The sequence below is a fragment of the Emydura macquarii genome, unplaced genomic scaffold (assembly GCF_026122565.2).
Source record: "Emydura macquarii macquarii isolate MOO-44397 ecotype Brisbane River unplaced genomic scaffold, CSIRO-AGI_Emac_v2 contig_2297, whole genome shotgun sequence".
Taxonomy (NCBI): domain Eukaryota; kingdom Metazoa; phylum Chordata; order Testudines; family Chelidae; genus Emydura; species Emydura macquarii.
In genome coordinates, this window is record NW_027132434.1 from 3,869,408 (window position 1) to 3,885,752 (window position 16,345).

General features: G+C 41.3%; 1 protein-coding gene across 9 annotated transcripts in view; it reads right to left on the reverse strand.

Annotated features, from left to right (window-relative positions):
* The window catches only part of DOP1A (DOP1 leucine zipper like protein A), a 102,473-nt gene that overhangs the window by 20,465 nt on the left and 65,663 nt on the right, over positions 1-16,345 (reverse strand). For all 9 annotated transcript variants that reach the window (XR_010922081.1, XR_010922083.1, XR_010922082.1 and 6 more), the window contains 6 exons: positions 13,365-15,372; positions 13,151-13,262; positions 11,195-11,377; positions 8,447-8,572; positions 2,857-2,991; positions 1,987-2,042 (listed from right to left, as the gene is read on the reverse strand). Coding sequence is in view for 6 of the 9 variants with exons in the window: in XM_067560750.1 (XP_067416851.1) it covers positions 1,987-2,042; positions 2,857-2,991; positions 8,447-8,572; positions 11,195-11,377; positions 13,151-13,262; positions 13,365-15,372 (2,620 nt within the window). In the remaining 3 variants the exon portion in view is untranslated. The remainder of the gene's footprint in view (positions 1-1,986; positions 2,043-2,856; positions 2,992-8,446; positions 8,573-11,194; positions 11,378-13,150; positions 13,263-13,364; positions 15,373-16,345) is intronic.

Here is a 16,345-nt window from a genome sequence, read left to right on the forward strand (position 1 = left end):
AGACTTCCTCAGCTGCAGAGAGGTTTGCTGTTGGTCTTTCCAGTTAGGGGAAAGAATGAAAGATAGAAGGGGAATTGAGGAACCCAGAAGATCCCCTTTTCATCTATAAATTAACGTAACACAAAACCAGCTAGAGCCACAAAGGGATTTAGGTGCATAACTACCACTTTAGGTACCTACCTGCACAATTTGGATTCTCAAAACCCCCATTCAGCTGACCCCTAACCTTGTAAGTGCCTAAATTCCACCTAAGTTTCTGCTGGTGGGCATGCATAAAAACTGCCTCATTCCTGATACCCAACTCACACCTAACCCCAGTGAGATCCACAAACTAGGCATTTTACTGCCTATCTCACCTGAGGGGCCTGATCTGGTAGGTATTCTCAGAGCATGGCTACCATACAAAACAAGAGATGGCGGTGGCGTGCTTCTGGCCCAGTGGTTAGAGCACTCACCCAGGATGTGGGAGACCTGGGATCCAATCCCCATTGCACCTGAACCCAGATCTCCCTACCTCCATGGGGAGTGCTTTAACCATCAGGCTATATAGTAATCTCATGCTTTCTCTAGCTCAATGAATATTTATTTATACAAAGTGGAACAGATCCAACAGGAGAGACTGAGAGAATACATTATAGCTCAGTGATTAGGGCACTCATCGGGGAGGTGAGAGACCTAGGTTCAAGTCCTTACTACACAACAGGCAGAGAGGGAATTTGAACCCAGGTCCCCATTTCCTGGGTGAGTGCTCTAACCACTAAGCTATGGAATATAAGGGGGGCAAAATCAGGTCCTGCGCCGCCTCAAATGTATCCAGCGTGGAGGGGAGATCCGGCTCTTCCACCTCACTCTCCTTCACCAGGGAACCTGCGCTCATCGGGCTTGTAGGCGCTCGCTGCAGCGCTGCCACCACCGGTCCCGGGGACTCTTGCGCGGAAGACGCCTGTGGGTGCAATGTGCCAGCATCCTCGTCCATGGGGCACACTGTAGGCGAGCACTCCCTGGCCACCCTATGCTTCTTATGGGGCACTGGCGAATGGGATTGGTGCCGAAAAGTCCTTGCCACCAGTGAGTGTCAGTGCTGAGGTTTCCTCTGCACCAAGGACTTTTTTGGCACCGGGCCTCTTACTGATGCCAGGGCACTGCACACTGACGCACACTGGTGCTGGGTTCAGGGGTTGTGGCCAAAGAGCTGCCTCCATGAGGATCTGCTTTAGGAACGCAGTCCTCTCCTTACAGGTCCTCGGGCAAAAACCTTTACAGATCTTGCAACGATATGTTTGGTGCGACTCTCCCAAACACTTCAAGCAAGAGTCGTGTGGTCATGTTTCGGCATAGATTTGTGGGCAGGATCCACAGAGTGTGAAGCCTGGTGCCCGAGGCATACCCCGGGGCCTCAGGTAGGAGAGTCCCAGAAACAGGGAGACCCCTTACTGTTACTTAACACTTATCTATAGCTATATAACTACAACAACAAACTAACTCTAACTTTCTAACTATTTATAGGAACCGCTACAGACAACAGGGAAAGCTTGCAGAAGCAAGATGACCAAAGCTCCAATGACCATCACGGGCAGTAAGAAGGAACTGGAGAGGCTGTGGGTTGGTTGGCCCCTATATACAGCGCCATGGAGGCGCCACTCCAGGGGGCGCCTGCACTGACCCAATGGGTACCGCAAGAGGAAAAACCTTTTGACCACTGTGCACATGGCATGCGCACACCTGCTTGGAATCGACATGAGCAAGCACTCGAAGAAGAAGTTAGACTCAGCATTGCAGTGCCTAAGTCCGGTTGTGGATATAGCTTATAGATTACACATGGAAAGAACTGTTTTCTTCTCATGTAACCTTTTGGTCTGTTGTGGTAAATCAGAGGAAGGCAGCTTTCTGTAGAGGATTCAAATGTTCAGATTCCCTTTTATGGTTATCTACTGATTGATGATACAGAAAGAAAGCAATAAAGGATCTATAGCCTCATTATCTTACCTTTGAATATAAGCATAGAAAAACTGCAACATGCAGACTTCCAATGACAGATGCTTCTAGAAAGACAAGAAATCAGTGTCACCAGAAATAAATTGACTTTTGTCTTTTTGTTTACCTCACACAAATGGTGGATGTTGAACCAACTACCAGGAACAAAACAGTGGATAGCCTGAGGTCAAATTAAATTGCAATGCACTCACATGGGTGTCTAAGTGTCATGCCTGGGCAGCAAAAATCTTAGCCTTATAAAACCTAATGTTACCCTGAAACACCCTTCTCTATCCCCTCTACCTTAGCTGTATCATGGAACGCCACCGACAGGCTCCAGGGTGAGGGGCTAGAGATCATGTCTTGTTCTCCCTCAACTGGATATTCACCATGATACCAGACCTTTCAAAAGTAGGAACAAAGGAGAAAGGAAAGAGAATTCTGGGGGCATTACATACTTAAATATATATTAGCACCCATGAAAAAAGTATCACACCTGATTAATCCTCCTATCTAGTGGGTATCCAAAAGAGTGAATTTTAAATCAGTATATGTGCAATATATGTGCAGGTGACACAATTGACTTAACCTGAACTTGCCTATTTTCAAAATATGAAACACAAAGAATTATATGGGCTTCAGCCTTCAAATGCTGTCAATCTAGCACCTTTTACTAAATATATTTTTTAAATGAGAGAAATGGGTTTCTACATTGAATAGGATTAAGAAGATATTACCAGAAACAGATTAGAGGTAGAGGACAGTTGCTACCAACCTACAGCACATTGGTAGCATATTCCTTCAGGATAATTTAAGTACCTGTACCATTTATCTCTTCTGAAACAGCATTAACTGAACTACCAACAACACGGATTTTCCTACCTTGTCCTTGGCTATGGCTGGAGGCTGCTTTAAAACTTCTTTTACTGTTTGTATAACAGTCTCTGTTCTCATAACACTGATAGAGCGAACTAGCTCTACCAATAGAAGTTGTTCTTCACTGGCTGTAGGAATAACCTGGAAAACACCAAGATGTGCTATAGATTACTGTTACAGTTAATAGTTGGTGTTGTCTAGTGTAGAAGGAGTTGATGAGAATAGTTTTCCCAAGTAAAGTACAGCTTATTGACAATGCGTGAGTAAGGATAAGATTATGTCATGGAGGTCACAGATTCTGTGACTTCCAGAGACCTCTGTGACATTTTCCACTTCAGCCGAGGGCAGGACTGGAGCTCCTCAGCTCCCAGCGCCAGGTCCTCCAGGAGGTGGGCCTCACAGCTCTCAGCCTCTATGAGCAGCAGGGGGCCCGGGACCCCCGCACTCCAAGTGGCCCTAGGCTTCAGGGGTCTCCTGCAGTTCTGAGCCACTGCAGTTAGTGGGGGTCCCTGCAGCTCCCAGCTGCCAGCCCAGGAGCTCTGAGCCACCACAGTGCCCTCTGCAGCTCCCAGTTGCTGTGGGGCCTCCCCGAAGCTCTCAGCCTCTGTGCCCAGCAGGGGGACTCCTGCAGCTCCCAGCCACCATGGGTGGTGCAGGGAAGCTTGGGCTCATGATACAAGGTATTTTTAAAGTTGCTCTAACCCACATAGGGAGACCAGGATCAGAGACAGCATTTAGCCACTGAAAAGCTAAAAAGCAAACGGGGAGAACAACAGTGAAGATTTTACTTGTTCCAATCAGAAAAACAAAAGTGTGACAGTATCATAATGATTAGGCATGAATAGCAATATAGCTAGTTTTAGACTTAAAGCTTCTAATATGTTGTAATTAATGTTAGTTCAGAGTAAGTTTTAGTTAGAAATCCAAAATGGTTGTCTGATGATATCATCAGTCAGAGAGGGAAAAGAAACAAAATGGAGGTGTTAAGAAACTGACCAATAGCAGAAAGGTATGATGGAATTAAATAAAGGTCCCTCCTAATACCTATAGGGTGGGGTCAGTAGGTAAGGGGGAGAATCAGAAGGAGGACCAAGTTTGAAGTAAACAAACAAAGCTAATTAGCATATCAGATAGCTGATTGGTTGAAAATGATATCTTGGAGGAGGATCAAGAGGAGGTCCTAGTTTGAGGTAAACAAGGTACAACTAATTAGCATAGTGGTCAGTTGATTGGTCAAAAATGATCTCATCCCTGGGTAGGAAGAAGCTGTTGATTGACATTAAGAAAACAACCAATCAGAAAGGATCCAGAAAGATCAGAAAAATTGTAGGTAAGGCAGAGAACTGACAGGCTTGTTTCTGGGTGATGGTGACAAGAGGAGAGGACCTGAACAGGAGAAGATATCTAGGAGCAGCAGCACCAGCAAGAGTGACAGAGAAACAGCAGTTCTTGACAGATCAGAAGGACCCCAAATGATACAGAAGGATTAAAATCAAGAAGTATGATTTTTTTCCTTAAAAATAAGGAATGCATGCGTATGATTGTAAATAAAGCTGGATGCCCGCATTTGAATGATCTCTAACCCCACCCATTCTATGATTGCGTGTCCAGCACTCATAGAATGTTAGTTAGTTTATAAGTAGTATTGTTAAGTATATTATTGTAATGTCACTGTATAAATGAATAAAAGGGAATTCCTTATTACATTGTAATAAGTTTGATGTTACATTGTGTTAAGGATTTATACATATGTATGCAGGACTTCTTTATGTTATATATTGCAACATTATATGTTTATTATGCTGAGTTACAATTAAGTATTCATAACATTTTAGCATGTGCTAAGGAAATACCAGATTGTGTTGTGAAAACTGTACTTATTTTCTATGTAATGGTATACAGTACATAGTTTATAGTGTTTTATATTGTCTCGAGTAGCTTTTTTCATGTTTCACTGTACTGATTTTTCTATTTAAAATCCAATTATATTAGTATTAGTATTTAATAAAAAAAACCAACTTCATTTTAGAAGAATTTACTGTCTGAGCATCAATCCTTTGAGTGGAAGGCTGTATACGTGTCCTCAGAAGGATAAACCAAGACAGGCAGGTCTAGAGAGTTTTTCTATGATTTAAAATGGGAACTGTTACCTAGCAGCTCTGAGTTCTTGGGGAACCAGGGCGCAAAACCCCAACTCTCTCTCTCTGGCTCACCTGAATTATCCCCCTCTGCCCCAGCCCATGCTTGAAACAGAAACCAAAGGCTGCTTGAACCAGAAACCAAAGACATTCTCAATATGAAAAGGCAGGAGACACAACTGAAACCCTCCCATCAAGGGTGAGACAACTCCCCATGCCTCATGAGCATCTCCGTTAGCACATGAATGGAGAACAGAAGCCTCATCTACATCGAAGATGGAACACGCACTGAACTCTGGGATTGCTGAAGCAGGGGAAGCACTGCATGTTGGGAAATCTCTGCTCTCGATGTAAATGAACTCACACCTGTACACATCCAGCTCCGCAGTTATCAGACCATTCTAGTTATTGGTATGCAAAACACTGAAACCTGGTTGCATTGTGAGCCCTCTCTGAAGAAAAGACACCCTTCCAGGAATGATCAGCTCCTTTTGTCCAGACATTGTTTATCCATAAACAAACCTGGCATCTACAAATCCCCTATCACAGCTCAAACCTCTGTTTTGATGCTTGGATCCAAACTCTGCAGCAGTTCCATTGTAACCTGTCTTCTCTTCCTGACTAATCATGTTGGGGGCTCTGCCAGCTAAAAGCCCTCCAGACCCTGAACTGACAAGCCTGTTCCTGGGAATCTCTGAACTGCATGGAGTGGTGAGATCAACCCCCCCACCTTCTTCCCCCAACACAACTTGTCTCTCTCCCTCTCTCTCTCTCTTAGTCCAGGTATAACTTTCTACTTTTGTAATCAAACCTGGGATAGCTTTCTCCAATACCCCCAACTCTAATTGTGTAGTACTGTAAGTGTTTGATTGTTTTTCTCTCCTTGAATGGTATTACTATTAGTATCGTAAGTTTTATATACCTAGCAATAAAATAATGCCCCTCTGCCATGTACATTGGCCAAACTGGACTAACACTATGCACAAGGATAAATGGACACAAATCAGACATAAAAAATAATAACATCCATAAACCAGTGGGAGAACACTTTAATTTCCCAGGGAATTCTGTCTCTGACCTGAAAGTTGCTGTACTTCTCCAAAAAAACTCCAAAAAACAGACTTCCAAAAGAAACTGCTGAGTTAGAAATGATCTGCAAACTTGACACATTCAAACTGGGTTTAAACAGAGACTTGGAGTGGCTGTCTCACTACTGAAGGTAAATTACTTTGCTCACCCATTCTCACCTCCTACTCAATGGTCGTCATTAGGTCTTAAGTACCAGACTCCACCTCCCCCATTGTTCTCAATGCACCTGGATATCTATAAGATGCCTCTGTGTTACCTATTTTCTGTATTACTGCATCTGAAGAAGAGAGCTGAAGTCTCTCGAAAGCTTATGCCTGCAAATATTAAATTTGTTAGTCTTTAAAGTGCCACAGAACTCTCGTTGTTTTTGCTGTATACAGACTAACATGGTTACCCCTCTGGAAATAAAATAACTGTTATAATCAAGCTGGTTGCCACTTTCTCTCTCTATCTCTCCAAACTTTATTTTATTCCTTTGTGTCCTTGGTCCCTATCTTGCTCTGTAGTAACGCTTCTCTTACATAAGCCAAAGATCTCTGGAGTGCCCAAAAGTCCTATGGGTTTTGCTCACCATGGGGGTTACTGCTAGAACAATTGTGGTGTAAAGTGCTACTCTGCCTAATCTATGGGTCCAGGGGCAAATGAGGGTGCAGCTCAAGTGCTGTTTGACCCAGCCTGATTGAGTCCAAGAGGCAATTAAGGGGAGTAGCCAAAAGTGCTGTTTGGACCCAGCCTGCTCTATTCTGGTGCGTTGCAAAGGGGCATATAAGGGTAGCAACTGAGAATGTGGTGTCACCCAGCCTGCTGAGTTCAGGGACATATAAAGGGTCAGCTGACAGTGCTGATAGCCCAGTCTGTTCAGACACACTCAGTTAATCTAAAATGTGTGTGTGTGTATCTGTGGGGGGTTTATTTGAATCAGGTGCTGAAGGAACCCAGCCCTGAAAACCTTAGGTCCTGCAGGATAGCTCCATTGGGAGGGGGCTTGTAGCCCTATGAACACACAGGTAACACAAGCAGTACATTAGTAGAATCACACCCCTAGGATCCCACCTCTAGAATCACCCCCCCCTTCCAGGAAGGTAACCCTAATAAATGAGCATACCCCAAGGTGAAGGGCAAATCTGGTAACAGAACCCTTGGTAAACCCTTGTAAATCTCCTAGGGTGGACCACTTTAATTACCCGCTTATAGAAGTAAGGGTGGGGAGTGGTATTGTTAGTATACCCAAGCTAACTCAGGGCCTTGTGGGTTCCGAGTTTTAGGGTAACACTCAGAGCCACAGCAGGTGGCAGGGGATCCTGCAGCTCCTTGTCCCCTGTAGGCAGTGCAGGGAGCTCCGAGCCCCAAGCTGCTGCGGGTGGCAGGGGAATCCCACAGTTCCGAGTGACCTCAGGTGGCAGGGTGTGCCCAGGGCTCTGAGCCACCATAGGTGGTGTTGGGATCCTGCAGCTCCCTGCTGCCATGGGCAATGGGCGGCAGCTCAGAGCTCTAAGGGCCCCAGCCAGCGGGGGGACTCTGGGCGGTGAGGCGCACCCGGGGCTCAAGCTGCCATGGACTGTGTGGGACCCCGCAGCTCCCTGCTGCCATGGGTGGCTGAGGGAACCCGGAGTTCATCGCTGCCATGGGCAGCAGGGAGTGTCCGGAGCTCCTAGTCACTGCAGGGGGATCTCCGCAGCTCCCTGCCACCGTGGTTGGCAGGGGGAGCCCAGAGCTCAGCCGGTCCCTCAGATCCCAGGCGGCGGGGGTCCCCGGAGCTCTGAGCCTCCAGGGTAGCAGGTGCCAGACCCCACCCCCTCTACTCCTCTCCCGCAGCAGGGCTTAGGCTCTCCTTCCCCCATCAGTACCATTTTGTCATGGTTATTTTTAGTAAAAGTAAGGGACAGGTCATGGTTCCATGAATTTTTGTTTCCTGCCCATGACCTGTCCCTGACTTTTACTAAAAATAACTGTGACAATATCTTAACCTTATGGATGAGAGGCTAAGAATATGAAGAAAAAAAAACTTGTAGGAACGAGAGCTGAATGAAATGTTTGGACAAATGTTTCACCAAATATTCATTGACTGTCACTTTCATTTGAAGCCTCTATTTTAAATATTAGTCACTTACAATAATGTTTTTCTTTTAAAAAAAAAAATGCTATTCTATTGAAAAAAACAATAATTTTATTCTATTCTAAAATAAATGTGTGTGGTTATAGCATAAACATCAATGCACTTATGAAAAGGATTTACATAATGTTTTATATGACCCCAAAAATCTTAGCTTCATTTTTTTTAAAATAGGTTTTAAAGAAAAGTAGTGGAAATCCAGTAAGTCAGATTACAATGTATTCAAATAGCATGTCAACTAGCTACACACGCATACCTTTGTCCTAGAAGTGTTTTTGTTTTGTCTCCTTTCATTCCATACAAATGCAACAGCAGCCATGAAGTGAACACCATGATTCATTGAGATTGGCCCCAACAATTCAAGAATCTGCTGCCTCAAATTCTGAAACACAGAAACAGAATATGCACACATTGAAACAAGCTGTGACAGTCTGTATCCCTCTGTTCACCCCTTTTGCAAGACTGTTAAATTTTGTACAAAGTATATGGTGTAAGGTATCATGATTTGCTGATCATTATTGTCCTGGTAAAATATGTACGGCAACATTGTATGTAAAGATATAACATTCCACTGTGTGATATTACTGGGACATGTTCCAACACGTTCTGGAAGGCAGTCACAAGCAAGTTCCCTCAGAGACAAAAGGCTAGCCAATGCCTCAGCCAGGTGTCAATGAGATCAAATTTACCATCATCTGATCAAGTGCCCACTCTTCCACAAGACAGAGGTGTGGGCAAAAGATCTACATTTTGACAAAGAAGCAGCTTTAGGTTCCTGGCCACAGAGACTTTGTCTCCTGAACATCAGCTGGAGATGATTCTTGTGCAAGAGAAAGGGCTATAAGAGGAGAAGGCAGATGCCTGAATCATCTCTCCCTTGCTCTCTACCCACGGCATCATCAACACCTGAAGAACAAAGGAAGCAGTATTGGACTGAGGGGGAAATCCTGACTGAAAGGGGTTCAGTCAGTAAGAGTGCTGGATCAGGTGGTGAGAGAGAGACATCTTTGCTTTATATTCACTTAGCTTGTTAAACTGAGTGTTAGTTGCGTTTTACCTTTTATTTCCTTCTAACCAATTCTGACTTGTATCCCTCATTATTTGTAGTCATTTAAAATCTATCTTTCAGTAATTAATAAATTTGTTTAATTGTTTTATCTAAACTAGTGTGTTTGGACTGAAGTGTTTGGGAAACTCCATTTGGGATAACGAGATTTGTGCATATCATTTTCTATTAATAAATGACAGTCTTTATATAAGTTTGTATTGTCCGGGAGGGTGCTGGGCAGTAGAAGATGCACATTTCTGGGGAAAAGTTTGGGACTGGGAGGTTGCTGGTGTTGCCCTGCAGTCTAATTCATGCGTTGCTGACTATAGCATTCAGACAGTATAGCTGGGAATAATTTACATACTGGAGGCTATATGTGAGCAGGACCAGTAGTAGTTGCTCACTCTGAAGCAGCGTAAAAGGCACCTGAGGTTGGGGACACAGCTGTCCATCAGTCCAGAGCGTACCTTGGGCAATGTCACACAAGCATCCAAAAGTTATACTCTAGTGAACTGCCATACCACACTGGAAAATTTCTGAGAATGATCCATTTCCTAGTCTTAAATATTTGGGCAGCACTTCTCTCCTTGCAAATACCAGAGGCAAGCATATCCCTCGAGATGGAGTTCCAGAACTTAGCAATGCTCCTTCTGCACTCACTCAGATAACTACTTCCAAAGCTGTACTGAAGCATTAAACAGACTAAACATAAAGTTCTTTACAGTAACTCCTTATCCAACCATATTAACTCTATGCTTGGCTGTGAAGTGGCCATCGTAGTAGCACCCAAAGAATTTATCTTGAATGGGGTGAAGAAGAGGGACAGGTCATCCTAGATATTGTCCTGAACTGATTAGGTTCTAATCAAGATAAATCTTAACAGCTCTTCTCACATCCAGGATATGCCAAGTGCTCTTGAGTGTTGAAGCGTCAGGCAAAATAAAGAGAGAATCTGTGATGCATGGAAGAGTTAAACTTAAGTAACCAATTATTCTGGAGTATAAAGGATGATCTTGCCTTTATGAAATATGCAGTATGGATCATCCCTTCTATAAGCAGAGATTGATTTCAGAGAGTCTTTTTGCCAACATGACTACAACCAGGAAGCATGGCTTTATAGAAAGACAATACAGAGAATCAGATGCCATTGGTTTCAATGGATAGATTGTGAAAGACTGTAGCATGGTGTCCTTTTTTTTATACATACATCAAGAAAAATATTTGGCATATTAAGGTGAACAGCTATGTAGTACATAAAGTAACATGATAAACTATGTGGAAATCACACTAAAATCCTTGTATCATATTAGATAACCTGATTTTGTTCATAAAAACACAAAATTCCTTCAATAGCAGAAGACTTTGAACTGACTGCAATAAATGGGCTAAGCAGAACATTGAACATGTTATTGGAATACTTTGCAAAACTCTTCAAATACCATATTGTCCAGTTCCCCACACCCACAATCTACTCTTTCCAGTCACCAGCCCATGATCTGACATGACATCTCTCCGTACACAATGATGCCACTCCCAGGAGATGGATGGAGCATGGAACCTGTTCATAAGGATGTCAGATTAAGTGTTGATTTAAGTATATTGTGAATTCTGTAAAGATTTTAAACAAATATTTATAACCTTAGAGATATAAAGCAGTATTTTTAAATGGTTTATAATGAGAATACTTCTCCATCTCTACACTTCAGCTATTTTCCATGGGTGATGTTATGTCATCAGTATAGTACTAACTGGAGAGTCAGATTTTTGTCCAAATTAAATAATTCTAGACTGACTGCCCATTCCCCTCTTACCCTGGGGACAATTCAGGTATTGCAAAAGTTCAAAGAATTTTCTAAGAAACACTGTTTCTAAGGTCACTTTAATGGAATACAGTTAGAGTTAGTTTGACAAAGGTAATAATGCAGAACTTAAACATGTTACTCCTGATGTTCTGACCTTTGTTGATCCGAGATTAATAGTGGTAACGGATGCAGCTGCTGCAGCAGTTGTTTTCTCTGAAGAATCTGCCTGGTGCAGTATGCTCCATAGCAGAGTCACAGACGACATGATCATATGAAGGATAGATAGGATTCCACTGCGCGCTTCAAACAAGTGTTTCTGGTCTACGTTAACCAAAAGCTAGAAGGTGTTAAACAAAATAACAACCACCCAGCATTAAATATCTACATGCCAGCATTAGCAAAACAGTATAAATTAAGAAATAACAATGTACAACTATACATTTTACACTATGATTTTAGGATGAACATCATTTACACAGGCTTTTGTAAGATAGTCTACTCTGTTCTGAACAGCAGCAAGACAATGAAAATCAGTATTTAAAAAAAAAAAAAATCTTTTCAGTTACTCCAGAATGCGTCTATTAGTATAAATTTGTATTCTAAGTAGCAACAGGAAGTGTATTTCCTTAGCAGTGTATGCTTAAACACTCTTAAATAATAAAGTAGCACTTTTATTACCTATCGTGAGATGCATTGATCTCTTGAAATATATTAATCAAAAAGTGTGAGTTTTTGGGATGTATAGGTATTTGCCCTACGCAGTCTTATATTCTGGACATTTTGCATGTAGAGATTTTAGTTTGACCAAAACTAAGCAGTATATCTTCCATACTCAATAGTCTGTTTACTGCTTTACTCCCAAACATCGTTTAAGAAATTCAGTGTTACTCAAGGCAAAGATGACACTGGCATATTGGGAGGAGCTGTATGCTTGGAAGTTGTTAAAGCATAGTTTCCTTGCCTATCCCAATAGACATCTGCTGATGTAGCTAGTGCTAACACAAAATTGTGACACCCAATGGTATATCTGATTGTATGGATTTATCAGATCTGTTGTGGGATGTGCTTAATCCAGGACCACAGGGCTTGCAGTGACACCTTCCATCTGAACCTGCATGCAGATCCAGCCCAGCATGATCCTTCACAAGGCATGCAAAGCAAAGATTGAATTTATCCATGGGGTAACTTGGTGGTGGATTTATTAAAAATGCTATAGATTAGACTGGGGCCTGTTCTGAAGATCTGAGGGATTTTCATTATCATCTCTATGCCTTTAAATTCTTTGTAAATGCCTTTGCAAGTGATTAACATTACTTTAGAATTAGTGCTATGATGAATACCATAACAACATTAGCTACTTGCAAAGACAGCTAATAAGTATTTTGATGGTGACTACTGAAAAGGGTTGGGGAAAGAGACAGAAAATATATATTTACATAAAGTAAACAGTCAACAAGAAAATGTGGTCCATTAGGTTCGAGGCCAAATGCCCAACATAGAGACCCAGCACCAACTACAAAATATCACCAGGGACAAAAGACAAGCTGCTAATGTAAAAAGCTTCAACCTAGCAGAAAGAGGCACAAGAATGGACATTCTGACAGAAAGTTACGTTTCTAAGGAAGGTAGATCCAGGTAACAGAGTTAGCTAAGCAGGTGAACACAACACGCAACCATATTCAGGAAATATTAGGTGGAGCTCCAATGGAAAGTTCCACAGTTGAGTTTGGCTGCAGGAGCTAACACCTTAGAATTCTGAGGTGGAAGAATTCCCACCCTTGGTCTTGTGTAGGAGCATAGACTCCAAGAATAGGGCTTTGTGACAAGTGAACCTTTGGAGAATACATACGAGTGGAAAATTTGATGCTCTGTGTATTTAAAGAGGCATATAATATGAAGAATACATTCTCTTATAAGAATTCTCTAAATCCTAATTGTTATTACCCAAAATTTGTTCATTATGATTTTAAAATATTCAATATTTCCCCCCAAGCCCCTCAAACTTAAATTTAGAGCAAATGCAATACTGCAAGCATTCTGAATGTAGACCATACACTCTAATTGAACAAATATGGCATACGAAGCTTCTCAGATGCTTGACTACATTTACCTGATGATACTGTGTGGATGGATCAAGTAGGCAGTAATGAATTATTGTTGTGATGCCTTCTAATAGGGTAAGGATCATATCTGGTGGAGTAATTGATGCCATCCAAAGCGGCCTAAAATGCAACATTAAGTTTGTTGTGAATTTGCTCCATGCTGCTAACTAAACATTTAAATATATGATAAAATTTGCAAAAATAAAAAATGTATATACATGCCTGCTATTGGATAATCCTGTTTCATATTTGTACTGCTGAATTAAATTATCCAAATTCTTGCAAAGCTGGAGGGTCACAGAAACTACCACTCTTTGTAGAACTTTTCCCATATAAGGCAGAGTAGAAGTGATCAGGCCAATCCACTGGGGGTGCATTTTACAGGCACAGGATTGGTGTAAAGCTCTTATCACTGCACAGAGAAACATGCCTTGAGAGGTTATTGGTTGGGAGTGTAAATACTGAAGGGAAGTCATTGGCTGCTGTGGGTTGATGTGCTCCAAGTCAGTTATGACAAATTCAAAGCCTGTTTCGTTCTCCTCAGGCACGGTCATTACTCTATGCTCTAAGACAATTAGCCGCTGAAGCACTTTTAAGAGCTGTGACTGTAGAGTACTGCCACTGTCAAATTCTTCCTCAGAGAAGTTGATAAGGCTGTCTTCAGAGAAACCTTCTTCAATAACAACTATGTTTTTACCAGCTACCTTTTCACTGTGCCATTTCTGTGCACTAAAGATAGAAGATAGTAAACAGTGCAGGATCACTTTCTGAACTTTGCATTTGGATAACATGTCTGAAATAAAGCTAGGAAAGCCCTTTGCAGAACTTTCTATTACTTTTGCCAATTCAGCAAAGAGAAGTGTCAAAATTTCGATGCTCATCATCTGCATATTGCGGTTTCCTATTAGATCTTGTGGAGTTACCTTTACATGGGTTGGATAGTGGCTCCGCATGTAGTATAAACATAGAGAGATAAGAATTTCTATATACATAGAACTTCTAAAGTTATGATTAGAGTCCACTGGGATGTGACTATAGAAGTCTTTGCCCATAACAGATATTCGATGCCTGGCTAAAAGATTCTGAAGCAAGGATAACTGAGGAGTGTATACATTGTTGACACTGGTAGTAGAGATGGCATTTACAAAAGCAGAAGGATTTGTTTTCAAGATTGCTTTGATTGCAGAAAAAGCATATAATGTTCTTGAGGAGTCATATAACTGGAGATAAAGCAACACATGTTGATATAATGGATGAATGTTAAAACTGGGAGATTTTCGAATTCCTGGAGACCCCACATCACTCTCTATTTCAGAAATTTCTCCCTCGCCGCAGCTGTACCAATTCTCTAAATCGAGACCATCACTAAAGAAAATACTGGTTTGTTTAAGCTTTTCTGTTGGTGCTTTTTTCTTTTCTTCATCTTTCTTTCTGGCTATTTTCACTTTGGGCTTTGCTCCTGGTTGCTTACCAGCCTCTTTAACAATAGTTTCTTTTTCTGACATTTTTTCTGGCAGTTTTCCTTTGAAACTGAACTGAATGCTACCATGACTTCTTTGTCCAGATTTTGCATCTTTTGAACTGAAAGTAAGGTCAGAGAGGGCCTGAGGGCTTGCTGCAATACAAGGTGACGTTTTGTTTCTGGAGATTTCATCCGTTAGTCTTTCAAATCCAATCTCAGTTGAAGTAGATAATAATTGAGAACTGTCATTACCAAACAAACTGTTCTGGATGCTCTGAATATTTTGATCTTCAATTTTAGAAACTTCCTCAGAGTGATCTAAAGTACTGAATTTAGATGAAGCATCATCGGGATGCAGATCATGTTTAACTGATTCAGTCTCCTCTCCAAGACCACTTACCACCTTGCATATCAAGTCAATAACCACCTGTTGCACAATTTCATCAGGTGAGTCTTCTCTCAATGCCTGAGAACCATTCTTAGCACTCAGGTTTTCTGCCTCAACCTCATAACTCAGGTTGTCCCCAGCAGATGACTGTGAACAGCCAGAGTCAGAACTCTGGAGTATTTCTATCTGATGGTCAGGAAGGTCAAAATCAGACACAACCATTGGAATAGTCTCACTGCTAGTACTTAACAAGGAAAGTCTGTCACTCAAAGGGTTGACGGTGAGACTGAAGTTCTCCATTTCATCCATAATAAGTTGTTTTTCATTGTTTTCTTTAGGTGTAATGAGTTGTCCTTGGTTTACAGGCATGTGAGAAAATGCTTGAAAAAGAAATCACAAAAATAATAGTTATGGCATATGAATATTTTTCTTCAGATTTATTTTGAACTTGAGATATAAGCAGAAATAATAAAAACTTACATTTAAATACAATTATTTTACTTAGCACCTTTCATCCTGAAAGATCGTAAAGGAATTTATATGTCCATTTACTAACTGTACAAAGCAGAGCTTCCCCTACCAATGAAATGGTGACTAGAATAGCTTCAACCACTTCTAAAGTGGATATGGTTGACTGCTTAACAGCACAAAGCAAGACTCTACCCAACAACTAAGTAGAATGGAACAACTCAAAATGAAGTTTAGCCAGGATACTAAGGCTTGGGGTCCTTGTAATGTACGGTCTGAAAGCAGTGTGTTACCCACTCTTTTTTGTTGGTATTTTCCTAACTAGTTTTCTGTTATATCAAAGAAATCTAGGTCCCTGTATTGTTAAAATTTGATGTTACGTTTTGTCATGTGGTGCAGCATAAATACATACATTGAGCTATGAAAGTATCCTTTTTCCTTGAGAAAGACATTAAGTTTTCAAAGGTTTAAAAAATTTAATACAATTAGTTATTCTTAATACAATCCTAATGTAATTACATTGTTTTACATTAAGAAACTTCTATTTTCAAGATGAAACATTGATAATTGATAATATTAACTCAGTAACTTTAAGCATTAACATACGTTTAAGTAGAGATGAACTTGATTTGTTTTAAAACTTCTATCTTCTGATAAAGCCATCGTGATAAAAACATATTAACCATAATGGGGGGAAAAGATTCCAGTGAAACACTATAGCCACTACCACTACTTTCACAAGACAGAATTAACTACCTATTTTTATAACTACACTATACATGTGCTTTGAAAGCATCGGGCATGGAAAAATGGAAGATTATTACCTTTACATCATATTGGCCCCACTCAGAAAAGCCCTTGAGCGCCGTCTTAATTTTAAAATGT